The sequence below is a fragment of the Schistocerca nitens genome, chromosome 2 (genome assembly GCF_023898315.1).
Source record: "Schistocerca nitens isolate TAMUIC-IGC-003100 chromosome 2, iqSchNite1.1, whole genome shotgun sequence".
NCBI lineage: Eukaryota > Metazoa > Arthropoda > Insecta > Orthoptera > Acrididae > Schistocerca > Schistocerca nitens.
In genome coordinates this window covers 146,307,149-146,324,822 of record NC_064615.1, presented here as the reverse complement: position 1 = coordinate 146,324,822, position 17,674 = coordinate 146,307,149, and the positions used below count along the sequence as shown (strand labels likewise).

Sequence of the window (17,674 nt, the reverse complement as noted above, 5' to 3'; positions counted from 1 at the left end):
TTAAGATTTTGTACAAACAAACGCTTACATTGTTGTGTATATAGATGTACTGACTATATAAAGTTATTTTTGTAATTTTATTTCGTGATATAGTATTAAAAGATGATGGCATGTATACCAGCATGGAAAATTTTTGAGCTTCTATTTTAGTGGCAGGTGTATTTTCCAGTGTAGGAAGGAAACAATGTTTTCCGACTTCATAAGTAACAAAAGTAATGACCTCACGACAAACAGAAACTGCATGTTGTAGCAGTTTCTATATACTTTGTAGATTTTGCTGCCATAGGATGTCAGACACATCCAAAGGTTGTAAGAAATATTACCGAAAGCTTTGTAAAACCACTAAGGTGAGGGGAAGTACACTTCTAGATGTTCATAAAAGACATTTTACTGTTATGGTAAGTATACTTCCCAAGGCTCTTGGCATACTTTCCAAAGGTTTTTAAAACATAGTTTTGATGGGTTGTGTGTGTGTACCTCCCATGGCATTAAAAGCTATGTTTCACAACTAACATAAACTACAGATGGCAGATGGTGCAGTAGCCTATTACTAGATTCCAGGAGGGTAAAAAAGTGATTAAAAAAACCTTAATTGGTAAGTATATCCTACACAATTTGAGATGGATTTAACACGTTACGCAAAATGTGGAAATATTATTTGCGGTACAATGCGATCAAAGAATCGTTACACATGTGGGAAAAATACTAAAGGCGACTTTTTACTGTAATTACTTATTTCATGAAAAGTTTCAGCTACAGTATGTAAGACTGCAATTGGCCAAACTACAGTATATATACGTATTGCAGATATATACGATAGTTTTTTATTTGGTCTTGCATCAGTAGTCCATTTTACAGCTGAGGCGGAAGTTTCTCAGAAACTAACAACAGTATGCAACACAGGCAATATGTAGATCCGCAATTTCTCATTTGTCAGACTGTAGCTGTAGAACACCTTGTTACAGTCAAATTCATATTTTCCAGGAACTTCAACGATTGCGATAATAGTTTATGTTAATTTGTCAGAAGCAATGCACATCTCAGGGCCACATGAAAACTTTACTTTCGCAGATAGAAGTTTACATGTAATCGTTCAGAACAACAGTACACAAAAATTAACCATAAAACAATAGTCATTAAATGGCGTTGGAGCAGAAATCTTAAACGTTTGTGGTGAATGTAACTGTCATTCGACATTGCATTGCACTCTCTAACTGTACAACAAGAAAAACCTGACATCATATAAAAAGGAATACATAATATCACTTCATAGCTTATGTTCAATTCACAACAGGAACGAAATTAGGCTAGCATTTATTTGCTGAGTTACTTGGTTGTCATGTCTTTTTCCCTTCATTCAAGAAGTTAAGGATAGCTCACCGTCTTGAGCTTCATATGTGCTTGCTTGGTGCTAATGATATAGGTGCTTCATATACTGGCTTGAGTAATATGTGTTAGCAATTTTTGGTTCTATTCTCTGCTTGCACTTCAGGGAAAAATGCGGTGATGTAGCAGGGTAGGCGTTCCTATTCCCACATCAGCAGAGCGGGTATCCTCTTGTGGAGCAGGATAAGTAGGTAAATATTAAAAAGAGTTGTTGCTCATAAGAAATGATGATGCCACCATGTTATCTTTAGTTATGTCGTGAGAGCTAGATTGAGTGCTTCATCAATAACGTCATTCAAGGCAATTAGACAACATAGCAGGACATCATCCACTGAGCACCCTAAGCTAGTCTGCATGATGGTAGCCTGGAAGTCTAAATAAAGGTGTGGCTGCCAACACGCTCTACGTCACGTAGTGTCACGTCTGCAGTATTTTACTGCAGACGTTAGCTGGATTTACACTCTATGAAACGAAATACAAAAATTGTGGCAATCTTTAAACGTAATAAATCACCGGCTCTTCCCCAGAATTCTCGGCCAGTTTCCCTACTTCGTTGCACCTATAAGCGCTTGGAAAGGCTTATTTACAATAGAGTTGGAGGTAGTATTTTAGAACAAATTTCAATAGAAGAAGCGGGATTTAGACTTCACAGAAGCTGCAACGACCATTTGCTAACTCTCAGAACTTTCATAGGCGCCGATAATCAGGAGACACTAAAAACATCTGTGGGCTTTATCGTCTTAACGGCAGTATCTGACCCACCATCTGGAAGAAAGGCATAAATTACAAGCTACTGAAACTAATTAAATAATGAACAACACCGTTTCTCATTAATACGATAAGTAATCGATATTCTCAGGTTGGCTTTGGTGATAATCTAAGCTCGATTAGTAAACTAAATAAGGCCCTGACACAGATCTCAGTTCTTGCACCCCTCCTGTTTAGCCTTTATGTTTCTGACATTCCAAAATCATCTTCAGGGAAGAAAATGGTGTCTGCAGTCCAGTACGAGTAAAAGAGAGGTTTATTCGTTTCACCTTAACAACAAACAACCTAACATGGGGCTCAAGGTGCAATGTGATGGATCTATTCTCCACGAAAAGAAGTAGACCAAGTATCGTGGCATCACACTTGACTGCACACTACCTTATAAAAATCATTAGGAAAACATATCAGCCAAGAAAAGAATTCCCAGTTACATCATTCAGAGGCTGTGTGACACAACCTATGGTGCGCCAATGGAGACTTTGCGAACATTGGCTTTTGCAATGTTTTTGAGGCCTCAGATTATTGTTCTTCAGTATCGTGTAATAGTTGTCATACTAGCCTCATCGATGCGCCGAACAGCAACACAATGCAACAACGCGTATGATTACAGGCACATTCAGACCAACTCCTGTCTAATGGATCCCCCTGCTAAGAAAAATCTACCCACCACAGATTCGCAGAACTGCGACCTTGCTTAGAGATTACCACACTGTACAAGAGAAAAAGGAACTACCCATTTATCATGACACACCTGTCTTACGAAGAAACAGGCTTCATTTGAGACACCCGCGATTACTGAACAGCTAGCTGCAAGTAACACCAAAGCAAGAGATCTCTGGAGTAAGAACTGCAAATTCATCGGAAATTACAAAGAATTGGAATGATTCGAGAAATATGACTGTGATATTGCCAGTGTCGAACTCGACAGGAAGCTGCTGGTCAAATTAAATAGAATCCGCACTAGACTTGGACGGTGCTCTGACTCACTTTATAAATGGGGTATTGTGGTGTCTGTGTGCTGTGAATGTGGTGCGCTGAAACAGACTGTTGGACATAGTGCGTCCGACAATGCTGTAAGGGCACGTAGAGTGATTTTATGAATGCCGGAGCCACAGCGGTGGAATGTATTAAAAACTTAAATATTAACATGAAGCTGATTTATTTTTGTTTTATGCAATGTTATTTATAACGTATTATAAACGTAATGGATTTGTGTGTCATACGGATAATAATAACAACTGAGCACCCATTCCAATTTGATCATACAGTTGTTAGTATCATCTATGTACAACCCTTACTATTATGACTGCAACTGCTGCTTTGCCTAGATAAGCAGAAAGCACGTTATGAAGAAGATTTCCTGTTTGCAGTAAGCCCAAGACAGACACAATCCAAGACGGCGATAAGAGATTAATGAAACTGACAGAGGGACACAGTCTAAGCATTTCGACAAGCTCTTGCGGATACATAGTGTGTCCAAGCAGGATTGTTCAATATTCACGAATATGTGAGGAACAATCATTCGAATCGAAAAATCTAGTAAACAAGACCTCTGAAATACATATCTTAAGGACTATGAGCACTTCTTCATCTTCAGTATTGTGAAACAAATTTCTTCTACTGCAAGCTCATTAATTCCATACTTTCAGAGGTGGTAGTAGACTAAAACAAGAAAAAAAAACTACCAGTAAACATGCGCTAAACGTGCGCTCTAAAGCGCACAACTTAAAGTAATTGTTCCTTTTATCTGGAACATATCTGTTCCACTGAACAAGTCCTCATAGCACTCAAGGTATGCATTTAAGACCCATGTTTACCACACTTCCTTTCTTCAAATGATCGCTCCTGTCATATCCGTGAATATTCACATTTCCGCTTGGGACACCCTGTATATATTAATTTAGTTCCTTTTAGATTCACGCTAATGGCTCTTTTAGGGTATCAGAATATTCAAAGGGAATTATGCAAGTGTAACTGTAATAACAGATACTAAATTCAGAAGCACGACATTTGATATTGCATATGACTCGGAAAGAGACGTTAATTTGACTTTCAGCACATCTCCTGACGAGTCGCTGAATATTTTCTAAACTACTATGACTGCTGTATATCCTGCCTCGTGAAACTGGAAAAGTTTTGTCGCGGCTGCTTGTAGGAGGTAAAAGTCTACACAGCATGTTTCTCATGCCGTAGTAATTAATCTAACGTAGTACTAATTCTGCTTCAAAATTCAGTTTCAGAAATTTCTTAAATAATAATCTGCGAGTGATAACAATGAGTCTGTGAAAACAGATTGATGGAGAGAAGCGTGGAGACTGCTGTTTACAACGTTTTCGACAGAGGAATGTAATGATATTATCTGTGAGCTAATTTCTCAGAAGCTGCGAGTACGTACCTTTCTGACGAGCTCTAAGATAATGCGGGTGTCGACACCGTCAAATAGATTAGCGTCGCTGTTGAGGACGACGTACGGCGGGTAGTCGAATGTGGCGATTATGAACGTGCGCCCGGCCAGGTCTGCCAACCTGTCGGGGTAGAGGTCCGCAGACGGCGGGTGCAAGCCACCTCCTCGGCTCCACCGCGCCACCACCAGCTCGTTGCGCCACGTCTCCTCCCCCGTCAACATCAGCGTCACCAGCTCAAAACTAGTGAACAGAATGACGTCTCAGCGAACACATCCAGTTTTCTTACACAAGCAATGTAATACACCTCGAGAAATTATATGAAATTATAACTGCTGAAGACCGCACAGCCAAAGCACCTCCTTTTGTACTGTAAGCGTAACAAGGGAATTTTATGTTAATCGACGAAAGACAGTTTTTAATGAAAAGTTGACTATTTTTGATACTTTTTTAGATTGATATTTAGTTTTGATTTATATATTTTTGCTAATATTCAGAGTAAATGCAGGATTACCATCATAATTTTGACGCTCGTCACTTTTCACAAATACAACAGTGATCAGAATTAACCAGAATGAGATTCTTACTCTGCAGCGGAGTGTGCGCTGATATGAAACTCCCTGGCAGAATAAAACTGTGCGCCGGAGCGAGACTCGAACTCGGGACCTTTGCCTTTCGCGGGCAAGTGCTCTACCATCTGAGTTCGAGTCTCGGTCCGGCACACAGCTTTAATCTGCCAGGAAGTTTCATATCAGCGCACACTCCGCTGCAGAGTAAAAATCTCATTCTTTAAATGCAAGGTTTGCAGGAGACGTTCTGTATAAAGTTTGGAAGGTAGGAGACGAGGTACTGGCAGATGTAAAGTTGTGAGGACGGGTGGGGAGGTGGGTTGAGTCATGCCTGGGTAGCTCAGAAGGTAGAGCACTTGCTCACGAATGGCAAAGGTCCCGAGTTCAAGTCTCGGTCCGGCACACAGTTTTCATCTGCCAGGAAGTTTCGGATCAGAATTAACTTTATCAGCAAACAGGAAATGATAAAAACGTCATGTCATTGAATTGTAATTTAACTTTTTAAACGACAGCGAAGTGGTAAAATAGTTTCATGTGAGCAGCGGTATGGCATTTTTAAAACAACTAAAAAAACTTGTACTAGTGTAATTATGTAAAATGTAGGGCTCGGAAAAACTGGTGCCAAGTGACAACTGTTAGTGAGATAGGCGGCTAAAATTCGAGATTCCTGAGATCCGAGAAAGGCTCCATGAAAGTAAAAAATATTTTAAAACGACGATGTGTGAAATGAATATTTTAAAGATAGAATTTAGAACCCAACAAATGAAAGGAAAGCGCTACTCACACGAAAACGGTATACATCACGGAAGAATAGCAGAACGTTTTCTCTTGTAGACCAAATGGTAAAAAGTCATTGGAAGACCAAAGAAACGTTGGCAACAACTTTCTCCAAGAGTGGAACAGGCGAATCTCCAATTGCTTGTAAGAAGAAGACCAAGTAGATCTGATTGATTTCCAAGCGACGGATAGCCGCAAGGTTTTTACCTTACTATCGTTACAATGACAGAGGGAATAATTTTTTGATAGAAATTTCATAGCAACTATCGTTCCAGCAGAAAAACGTCTGAAGCTGCCACGACGACGAATACATTAAACATGAAGCATAGTAATCACTTTTTTTGCAAACATTATTTTGTGTCCTGAGGCATCAACACTGTTCAACAGACGACTGTTAATGATAACAACAAAACTACAGATGACCTATTTATTAAATTTGTTTGGTAATAAGTCACATTCAGTGGATTGTTCACATTGAACACTCCATCCATTCAAGTGTTCCTCAATGAGATTATTGTCGAGGATGCGGAAAAATAAAAAAAATAAAAATCAAACAAATTACACATGAACCAATCTACTAACGTTCCTTCCACGGATACAAAGTGACAAAGTAGTTAATGATGCGGAAATATTAAACTGAAATGTAATTGGATTCTTCTATTACATATAAATAAAAATACGTAAAAGCTTAAGATCATGCATTCTAAGGTGTCTATAATTCAAGTGTTATTGCGGCAAAATAAATGTAGTACCAAGGCTTACCGTGGTGTAGCGGTAGCGTCTTTGGTCACTGTCCACAATGTTGTGGCTTCTGAACTCGAACTCAGCCATAATTCAATTCTCAATAAAACTCATCGGCAACGGCAGCCATAGACTCCCAGTACGGCGAGTCACCCTGGTCCGTCCAGCGGCCTTGTCAAAGAGAGGGAAAGGGCAGATGGAAATTTGGGGCACTCTACTGCCCGTAGAGTGGAAAATTGCGCCCAGAAGGCGGTAAAATCAGCAGTGATCAACGTGATGAGGAAGCAGAAGGCAATGGAAACACATAATGTATATCCACAGCACATGTGTCTGCAACTGGAAAAGTGTTATGATGATTTCTCGACTGGCAAATGATTCTGCACTACTCCACCATTCGGATCTCCTGGAGGTGACTCCCATTAGTGAGGTAAAAAAGAGAAAAAGAGTGAACAACGAGCGAAAGGATAGCATTTTATGTGTTGGAGTGTGGAACGTCAGAAGTCTGAAAATGGTTTGGAATTTAAAAAATCCGATGAGGGAAATTCAAAGGCTCAGTTTAGATATATTGTAGTTCAGTACAGTGGAATAAAAAAAAAAGATATCACGAGACGATTATAGGATCATAAGCAGCAAGTTATGGTGTATCGGGAGTAAGATTTGTCGTGAACAGAAAGACAGGGCACAGACTGAGATAATGTCAACAATTTAGTGACAGGATTATCCTCATCACAACCGATAGCAAACAAACGCTAATTTCATAAGCTTCAGATGAAAAGACAGACATAGCATTTGAGGACATCGAATGGCTAATACAGTACCTAAAGGGAGATGAAAATCTAGTAATCACTGGGGTTCCAAACGCAGTAGAAGGGGCCCGAACAGGAGACAGATTCAATGGAGGTTATGGGGTTCGCAATATGAATACGAGATGGGAAAGACTAATTGAGTACTGCAATAAATTTGTATTAATGATAGCGAAAATACTGTTCAAAACCCACAGGAGACGAAACTACAAATGTAAAAGGTCTGGAACCACTAGTAGTTTGCTGCTGCATTACACCATGGTGAGGCACAGATTGATAAACCAAGTTGTGGATTTCAGATACACCTAACACCGAATGTAGACTCAGACTTAAAGTTAGTATTACTGAAGAACAGGGTGAAGTTGTAGAGAATTTTTAGGAATACTCAGCTGGATATTGAACTTGTAAGTAGTGACAAAATGCATTTGAATTTTTGTAATTCTGTAGATACTGTGATAATGAATACCATAGTAAATGGTTAGGTCGATTAGGAATGGTCCTCACTAAAAATGGCAATCCCATTTGATGAACAAATACAGGTATTGTGAATAAATCTTGGCTGAAAAAACAAATTAATTGATCTACGAAAGAAGGAAGTACAAGAATTATCACCAAGAAACAGGAATACTGGAATGTAAGTCATTTAGAAACGAAGTAAAGAGGATGCGCTGTTGAGAGAAAGTGAATGGGTTTGCAGGAAAGATGTGATAAACTGACTCAGTAAACTCAGAAGTCAAATCAACCATCGACGAAATCAAAAGAGCATACGTCGATATTATGATTGCAAGAGGAATTCCACTTTTAAATTCAGAGGAAGGAGCGCATAGATATCAAGAGTACAGTGAAGGCCTTTACGAGGGGGAACTTTTGTTTCATGACGTGATAGAATAAGAAACGGGAGTCGATCTGTAAGACATAGGATGTCCAGTGTTATAGCAAGAATTAAGCTACGAAAAATTTGACAACAATTAAGACGGGAGTCATAGATAACATTTATTCGAAATTTCTAAAATCATTGGAGGTAGTGGCAACCAAACGACTGTTCTGGTGGGTGTGTAGAATCTATATGAATGGAGCCCTACCATCAGACTTTCGGAAAAATATCATCCACGCAGTCTCAAAGATAGAATTGGCAGAGAAGTGGGAAAACTAGCATAGTATCACCTTGCCATCAGAAAATAGAAAATACAATTGAGAGTTTGTTAGACGGCGGTCAGTTTAGCTTTAGGAAAGTTAAAGGCCCAGAGAAGGAATTCTGAGGTCGCGTTCACTTATGAAAAGCAACGCTTCAATAGATACTGATAGGATTTATTTACCGTAGAAATCCAATTTCACAATGCAAAATGGTGCAAGGTATTTGAAATATTGAGAAAAGTAGGCATAAGCTACAGGAGCTAGGCGTTTGATATAAAATGTGTGCAGTAATCAAGAGGGAACAATCAGAATGAAAGAACAAGAACGAAGTGTTCGGATTAAAAAGAATATAAGACAGTGAAGCAGTCTGGCGCCACTACGGTTCAGGTTATACATCACTAAGGCAATGCTGAAAATCAAACAAAGGTTCAGAAATGGTATCAATGTTCATCCTGAAAGTATAACACATGATAACATTCGTTGACAATTTTGCTATTCACAGTCAACATAAGAAAGAATATCAGGACCCGTTAAATGGAATAGTCTAATGAGTGCACAATTTAGATTAAATTTAAAGTGCAGAAGGTAGAAAGTAATGAGGTGCGGCAGAAATGAGATTAGCGATAAACTTAACTTCGACGTTGGTTAGCACAAAGTACCTTAAGTAAAGCAATTCTGATACCTTGGCAGCAAGAAAACATAGGATGGATGATGCGAGGACGACTTACAAAAATCCACTATCATAGGGAAAGACGGCATTCCTGGCCACGAGTAGTCTACTATTCCGAAATATAGGGCTTCATTTGAGGAATTAATTTCTGGGAATTTTCATTTGGAGCGAAGGGTTATATAACGGATAGTGGACAACAAGAATTGAAGGTAATGGAAGCGTCTGAGATGTTGGTGCTGTAGAAACATATTCAGAATTGTGTAGGGTGCTAACAGTAAGGTCACAAACGAGGAGGCTCTACGCTGAAGCGGCAATAAAAGTAACCCACAAAGAATCCTGATAATAACAAGGGATTTAATGATAAGATATGTGTTCAGACATCAGCATAAATTTCGTGGTACCAGAGGGAGCTGTAAAGTTAAAACAAGAAAAAGAAGTAGACAGAGATTGGAACATATCCAAGAAGTAATTGAAGACGTTGGATGGAAGTGGTATTTTGAAGGGAAGAGGTTGGCGCAGGAGGGAGTGTCGGACCTCAGAAAGCCAGTCAGAAGACGATCCATCGCCACCCACGCCCCTCTCCCACAACCATCAAACCAAAAATAAATAAATAAATAAAATAAAAGAAAAATTCTCACATACAGAAACTTTGTCGAAGTCAGATACTCCACAAATATTACGTGTCGTTAAGAAGCATCTGCAGGAAAAGTTGGCCACTCCCGGATATATTGTGCTAACGCCACGTAACAGTGACTCTGATCTTTATAGACACCCTATTCCGGCGAGGAAGAGGGTCCACAAGCTGCTTCCGGTATTCTGCTCCCAACTGAGGCATCGATGAGGGGATCTTGTAGAGCAGCAGAATTTTTGGGTGTTGACTGCTACGCTTACCCGCTGTTCCAAGCATTCCTAAACATTTTCTGTGTGACCGTGATCGGGTGTTTCAGTGGGCCATTTGAGCTGTGATGCGGTGTTTTGAGAGTTCGTCGAACATGGCGTATATGTGTAGAAGATGAAAGAGGCTGTTTACGTATTGGAAGACAGGCTTGTCCACAGGATGTTCGTCATGAAGATAGATAATCAGTGGACAAGCCTGATTACCGAGTATGATGAAATAAACAACCTGATTAGAGTTCAAACTAACCTGAAAGAATGGGCCGCAATCATATTACGAAAAACCACTGTAAACCTCTCTGAATAGCCTGAAATCTCAATTAGAACTGTGAGGCGTGTTAAAAGTCTGCTTGAACTATCGCAGCACTCAACATCTAGCATCGTTCCAAAAGAGGCAATATGTTCTCGCAAAAAGTGGTTCAAATGGCTCTGAGCACTATGGGACTTAACATCTATGGTCATCAGTCCCCTAGAACTTAGAACTACTTAAACCTAACTAACCTAAGGACAGCACACAACAATCAGCCATCACGAGGCAGAGAAAATCCCTGACCCCGCCGGGAATCGAACCCGGGAACCCGGGCGTGGGAAGCGAGAACGCTACCGCACGACCACGAGATGCGGGCTATGTTCTCGCAGGAACAGATTACTGTCTAGTGACTGGTTGACGACATATGGAAGTTTTGGTCTGGCCGTGAGTTGTGCACGGATAGCCAAATCGTAAGGCGACCGCCCTCGATAAGGGGGAAATCCGAGTTCGAGTCCCGGTCTGGCACAAATTTTCATTACCACCATTCCATTCTACAGCATGTTTGTCCATATTCTGAGTTGCAAGTACATTTCATGTACAGGCAAGTATCACCGAGATCCTCGGTCTCGGAATGGGTAAAATGTCTATAATGAAGTTAATATTTAACCCTCAGTGCCCATATGTCAAATTCTTTTCACCACCGTAGCCTCTATCTAACAACATTCGTGTTGGAAGCGAAGATTTTTTCAACAGTTCCAGCAGTTATTTGGCCTACTCCTCTCCACTTAATTAATTAACAGTTTTTCATAATTTATTATCATTATTATTATTATTATTATTATATACTCACTCATATTTTGAAACATACCAATCGCTGTTGACCAACACTGCCTTACTTACTTCCTGTAGTTGGAAGGGAGTATTTACTAAAAACATTCAAGTCACAAAGTATTTCCCAGAAATTCGAGTTTATGGACAATAAACTATCCAATAGACGGATCGATGCGACAGATGATAAATTTGAACAACAGTAATTGTATTAGAACAAATTCATTCTTATCCACACAGGAAGTTTCGAGCCTACGGATTGAAAGCTCTGTGGCATTCCATTATTCTCAAATTGTCCACGCAATATACTACTGTTGCTTGTTACCAGCACTAGGATACTTTCCAAATAAATTTTACACAAAATGAGCTATTTTTCTTTTGTTAAATATGACACGTCAGATTCTATACACACTGAATTTCACCACAGATGCAATCTGAAGTACATGCAGTAGATATCAGGCCTAAACTGATTATCCAGCACTGGGAACACTTATGTTCAACGCTTTATACGATTTGACAATGGAACTAATATAAAAAAAGCTACAGAATGAATATTGTAGTGAAAGGTTGAGAGATTGTTTAATGGAAGGAGGGGTGATGTCCGAAGAAAACGAATTATTCCCTAGTATAATTGCGAATTTTCGTCATTTCATAGAAAGTAGAAGATATTTTACTGCCATTTCTTTTCCATCGCTTGTCCTGTTAGCTTCTACAAAATATCTTCATTATTTTTGCAATATAACATAACTTCTACCATATATCCTAGCGTTATGCCATTTCAACAATGATAACGTTGATCAGTCTGGTCATATGGGGCACCATAGCCGTGAAATTATTGACAGATAGAGGTGTGATTCCATCTCGTCTTCTTTTTCTAAATGTAGGTATTTTTATTTACTGCATATTACACGACTGGTCAGTTTCGGCTTTACAGGCCATTTTCAATTGCTGTCTGTATTGTGATACGTACAGCACTTGGTAATGGCCTAATTTGTCGAAGCTGTCCATTTGTACAAAGTGCATTTAAGCATTTGCAACTGAGATGTAACTGTGTCTCTAACCTTCACTTATAATGCTGGATTCCCCCCTTCTCTACAAACCTGTCAGTGTTCACATTGTGACAAATTGCTCTTCGTAATGTCAGTCACGCGTAATGTGCGCATATTCTGATGTAGCGCATCTTCAAACGCATATTAATTTTATTAATTGTGAACGGGTGGAGAAAATGAATCCGAATTTCTTATGCGATGATACTCAAAACTATTGAGAAGTGCTGTTTGTTAATCACGAAATATACTTATACTACCACCTTACTCGTATAATAGGCACATACTAACTGCAACGTATATAACTGAGAGGGTATAATTTCTTTGAGATTTCGACACAGTAATTTGCTCTCAAGCAGATACCTTTCAAATAATCACATTTTAGTAGTGTATAACACTGTCAGATAACACGATAAAAACAATGCTGATTGAAAGTACATTGCCACTGCAAATTAGTAGAATTTAATGTTGTAAGGATAAAAGCAGCGGCCGGTAAAAAATGTCTATGGGTACATACGCTACAAGTCAGTGTCCTTTAAATGCTGTGGCTTTCTTAAACTTGATGATGCATTAATTGCTCTGTCTCTGTGGTATGTTTGTCAGGCTCTTTTCTAAGACCAGTGGCAGCTACCATCTCCAGCACTGTGCTAACTACGTCACTGTAAATGATTTATTTCCCTCTCAGAAATAATGTGGCTCAAATTTTTGTTTGGTAAATCAGATTCACGATTTTATTTCACTTTCACTGAATTCTCTCTGAGCCATGTCGCTTGTCCTGTAGAAAACCCCTTCACTTCTTTTCCAGCGGTCACATCCAATATCGTGAAATTTTTCATTCATTATTTTCAATAGATAATTTTACCACTCTTTTGTTACATTTTTCTTAAGGATTTTTCACTTTCCTCTCTCAGCTCATCATTGATTGCTTTCCATTATTGTTAGATTAGTGCCTCAAATACCTCGTTTGTCGTATGGTGCATTTTCATATTTAATCATTTCAACATTAATATATCCAAGACGACTGAGATTCATATCCCTTCCTTGCTGCCCAGATTTAGTTTCTTGCGACTATCCTAAATAGCTCACTATATTTCTCCGAAAGTACTTCTTAAACTGAGATGAATTATAAAATTCACCATCCTTCTTGAGTCAGAGCTTGTGTTCCGTCCTCATGGCGTCATCGTCGACAGAACTTTAAATCTGTTTTTCTTTTCTTCCTTCGCTCAGACTTTCAACATTAAATCTCTCTCTTCCTGCAGCTGTCGACAATCTGATTGAATCGGTAATTATATGTCTGTTAGATTTGTACTATTTTATCTTATATGTTCGTTTCAACTCAACTTACTTACAATTAGAGACTTACTATGTTCATCTATATGATGAACTGGAAGCAATCTCCATATGCGATTCATGAATCCCTATCCAGTGAAGATATTTTTCACGTGCACCTTTCTGTGTTCTCCAAAAACTCATGAACTCTTGTACCTTGCGGACAGTGAACCTAGGAACACATGTTGGTTCCTGGGCGATGTATTAATCTAGTGGCTGAGTTTAGAATCATATGCAGGTACACGCACTAGAGACCAACATAAGAATTTCCCGACATTTTCTATTATTTTTGTTGTTGTCAGATATGAGGCATGTTTTCTGCTGAATTTTTAAATATTTTCACATCTACACATTTATGTGCCGTGTAATATATAAGCTGCTTGGATGGCACTGTTAACGATTCAGTTACACAGTTTTATAGAAAGCAAAAGTCACGTATTTTTAAAACTGGTTATATGAGTACAGCGTGTGGATAATTATATCATACTATCTTGAAACAAAAGAAGTTCTTACACTACAGAACATAGATTTTGTAATTCAATCATACTACCATTAATTAAATAAATCATACTATCACTCATTAAATCATACTATCGTGAAAGAAAATAAGTTCTTACACTACAGAAGATGCGATTTTGTAAGTTACTGAGTTTCTTTAATATCTGAACAGTTTTATTTGTCTAGAAAATGGAAGCTTCTCGTAGTGTTCAAAAGCTTCAATATCAAAACGTGTTTAACTTGTTAACAGTTTTTGATAATACCTCGAGCCAACTTAATTTTACTTACTAATTATTGATGTTTAATAATGTAAGAGATAGACTATTAAATTCAGTATTGATAAGAATTTCTTGTATGTGACACTTTTTAATGTCAATCAAATTTGTTCCTAGGTACACTATCATGTAGTAACCAGTGACATATTTACACAATGGGAAAAACCTTACCTTTCCACGTTAATTTTTGCAATTTCTAAAAAGAAAAAATGCAGTGTACAGAAAGTGGATGCCACAATTCGAAAATGGAATAATAACATTGTCATATATTTGATGCGAAAGTCTGAAAATGTTTCAGCTTACAAAGATCTTCTCTACCTACTCTTATATTTGATGAATCAAATAAACAACCTCAGATAACCTTTCGCGTATCTATACTTACAGATCCTGTGTCTTTCTTTCCTCTTGTACACTGGCAGACACTAGCAATTTTACTAGGTCACACAATAGCTTTATACCTCAGTACCTACACGACATTTCCATCTAAGATCATACGGAGAAACAATGTAAGATATAAATTTGGAGGCTTTCATGATCAGTGTCAGTTTCACTAAAATAATTTTGGATGTTAGTACACGTCATAATCATATACAAAACAATTATACCATGGGTATTTCGACCGTCTTGCAGCGGTCCTCTACAGTTGCCCTCGAACGCTGCAAAGGCAGTCGAAACAGTGCTATCATTGTTTTAGTATTTTGTGATGATACGGCCTAACAACCTAAATGATTTAATTAAAACAGCATAGAATATCTTTAGCTGTTATCACTGTAGAAACGTCAGACTACATTACATCTGTGTGGGCGCAAAGAAGATATAAAATTTGCAGTACCCTTCATCCATCTGAGTCGGATATTATAGTTTCCAGATTATACCTTACTTTTCAGGAACGTACAAATGGCATATTTCAACTTCAGATTTAACATATTTATAGAATACATGTCGTATTTTCGGTCAACGTGGTTCATTTCAGACGAAGTTACACATGTCAGTTCAAGCAACAAAGCGGGAAGCACATATCCTGAAAACTTTTCTTTAATAAAATTCAGTGACAATATGGAAACTGAAGTGGACGTATAGTATATTGCGTCAGTAAACAACATTCACTTCATGTTATGAGTTTGGGAGTTACTTCTGATAAAAGCACATAATTGTCATAATTTAACGTAGAACTATATAGGGTGTAACGGGTATAATTGCAAATATTTCTATGGGTCACTGAGGCCAGTGTACTGAACAACATTATACCAGTATTTACGTAATTTTAAGACTAATAATTATAACTACTAGAAGTCATACGCTTTTTGGTTGGTTAGTACCACCAAGTATGTGTGCCTAGAGCAAGCCATTAATGCTAATATTTTCTCCTGGGACCACGTCAGGTGTCGACGTGAAAACGTATGGACGCAAAACCGCTGGTCTATAGTGACCGGTGTAGGCAGCAGTGCGGCAGCTACGACCATGCAGAGATGGTCTGGGCATAAAATTTGTAACGTGTTTGTAGGAAGACTGTTCGGCGGAGAGGAAATACAACCAACACACTAATGCGTTTACATATTAAGATACCATATATAAGAAGTTCTGCACTTATTCGCTCTGTTTACAACAATACTACAGAGCTGGACACATGTAATATAACACAGTAGACATGGAAATTTTGTAATCTGTACACTAATACAGATTTTGATTTAAATAGCTGACAAGTCACAGTGAGGCAGGAGGAAAGGCAAATGCGCGGAGGGGTGGTAGTGATTCTGAACGAGAAACATCGTATGAACATACGTTCTGTTCTCAAAAGTTTCCAACGAAGCTAATGAAAGCACTAATGAACAGAACAAATGCAGGTGGTAACAAATGAAACTTTATGATCTAATGTTCCACTTTATTATGCAAATTTCCTCACAAAAGATGTTCAAAAGTCAACCATCAACTAAAATGCATTTTTCTGTAGTTGTAGTCAGCTGCTGTGTTGCTGATCTGAGTTCATTCATACAGTCCTTTACTTGAGGACACACATGTAATACAGGAGTGAGAAATTCTTACTTTCTGTCTTATAGACTTGACTCTTAAGCCAAGACCACAAACATTAATATAATAGAGTAAGATCGGCTGACCTCGGTGACCAAGAAAAGACTCCACGGTGACAGATCCAACGCACAGGACACGTGTTAGCGAGGTACTTTGTCACTGGCCGTGCGGGATGTGCAGAACCTCCGTCGTGCTAAAAGCACACACGACATTGTGTTGCCATAGGCATTTTCTGCAAGTACTCTGGTAACAGATTTTGTAAAGGACCAGAGTGCTGCACTCCGCTGAAATGGTTGTCTAAAACAGGTAGATCGATGAGCTGGTCATCATTGAAACTGTCAGTAAAGACAACACTACGTAGGGTACTGTCGCTTTGGTTGTATTCACATGAGGATGCACTTGAAGAAGGACATGAGACTGATTGGGTGAAAGGAAGTAGCAGTGAATAAAATCTGCGTCTTACCTGGCATTATCATCGGCCATTCTAGCCACTAGAATGTCGGGAACAAGGTCGATGTTGCGGAGAGCGAAGATCGCAGATACATTAATCTGTGGAAACTGAGCTGCCGGCAGTACCAGTAAGCGACGATTCACTCGCGTGATGGCTAGTTTTGACGCCTTGAGGAGCGCGTCGACGCAAGCTGGTGCGTCGCGACATCGAACCACCAACCCTCGGCAGTCGGCGTCCAGGGCGGACACCAAAAGGCGCTCCACAGGAACTTCTCCACTGGCCAGCGATATTAGTACTGCTGCGGGAAACCACAAATTTAAGTGCGCTAAACCCTCTGGAACATCTGACAACGCGATTATACATCTGTAATTTTCAAATTCCTTCAACATAATTCTGGACCCCATTTTTTGTATCAGACCATTAAAAGAGCTAAGATCGTCGTTCTGCGGTGTCAGACGTCCATCGCACAGAGAAATTCCTAATGTGGCCACCATCAGGAAGAAACGCATTGCCTGTAGCGACAGGGAAAACCTATCCAGTTAAAAACGCCTCTAACTAGACCACTTTTCTTTTTCGCTGAGGGAATTCCCAGTCGCAAAAAGTAATATTTCGGTTTACATTAACTCAACATCTGATTCACTTCTGTCTGTTGTCTGTGTGGTACATCTGATGCCGTTTATATGCGTGTTCTCGGGCACAGTACAATCCTATATATGACGCAAATACCATGAAATATTTAAATCCTCCTCCCGAGCTAATTGGAACTACGTTTCCTTTACCTTTCACGCAAAAAAATAGACTGAACTCACTTCTTGGTCATCAAAC

At 39.0% G+C, this 17,674-nt stretch overlaps 1 protein-coding gene across 1 annotated transcript in view; it reads right to left on the bottom strand.

Moving 5' to 3' along the window:
- The window catches only part of LOC126234881 (glutamate receptor 1-like), an 81,622-nt gene extending 64,264 nt beyond the window's left edge, over positions 1 to 17,358 (bottom strand). The window contains exons 1-2 of the mRNA XM_049943621.1: positions 16,862 to 17,358; positions 4,550 to 4,799 (exon numbers count right to left, since the gene is read on the bottom strand). Of these exons, the coding sequence (XP_049799578.1) occupies positions 4,550 to 4,799; positions 16,862 to 17,358 (747 nt within the window). The remainder of the gene's footprint in view (positions 1 to 4,549; positions 4,800 to 16,861) is intronic.
- Positions 17,359 to 17,674: the final 316 nt, after the last annotated feature.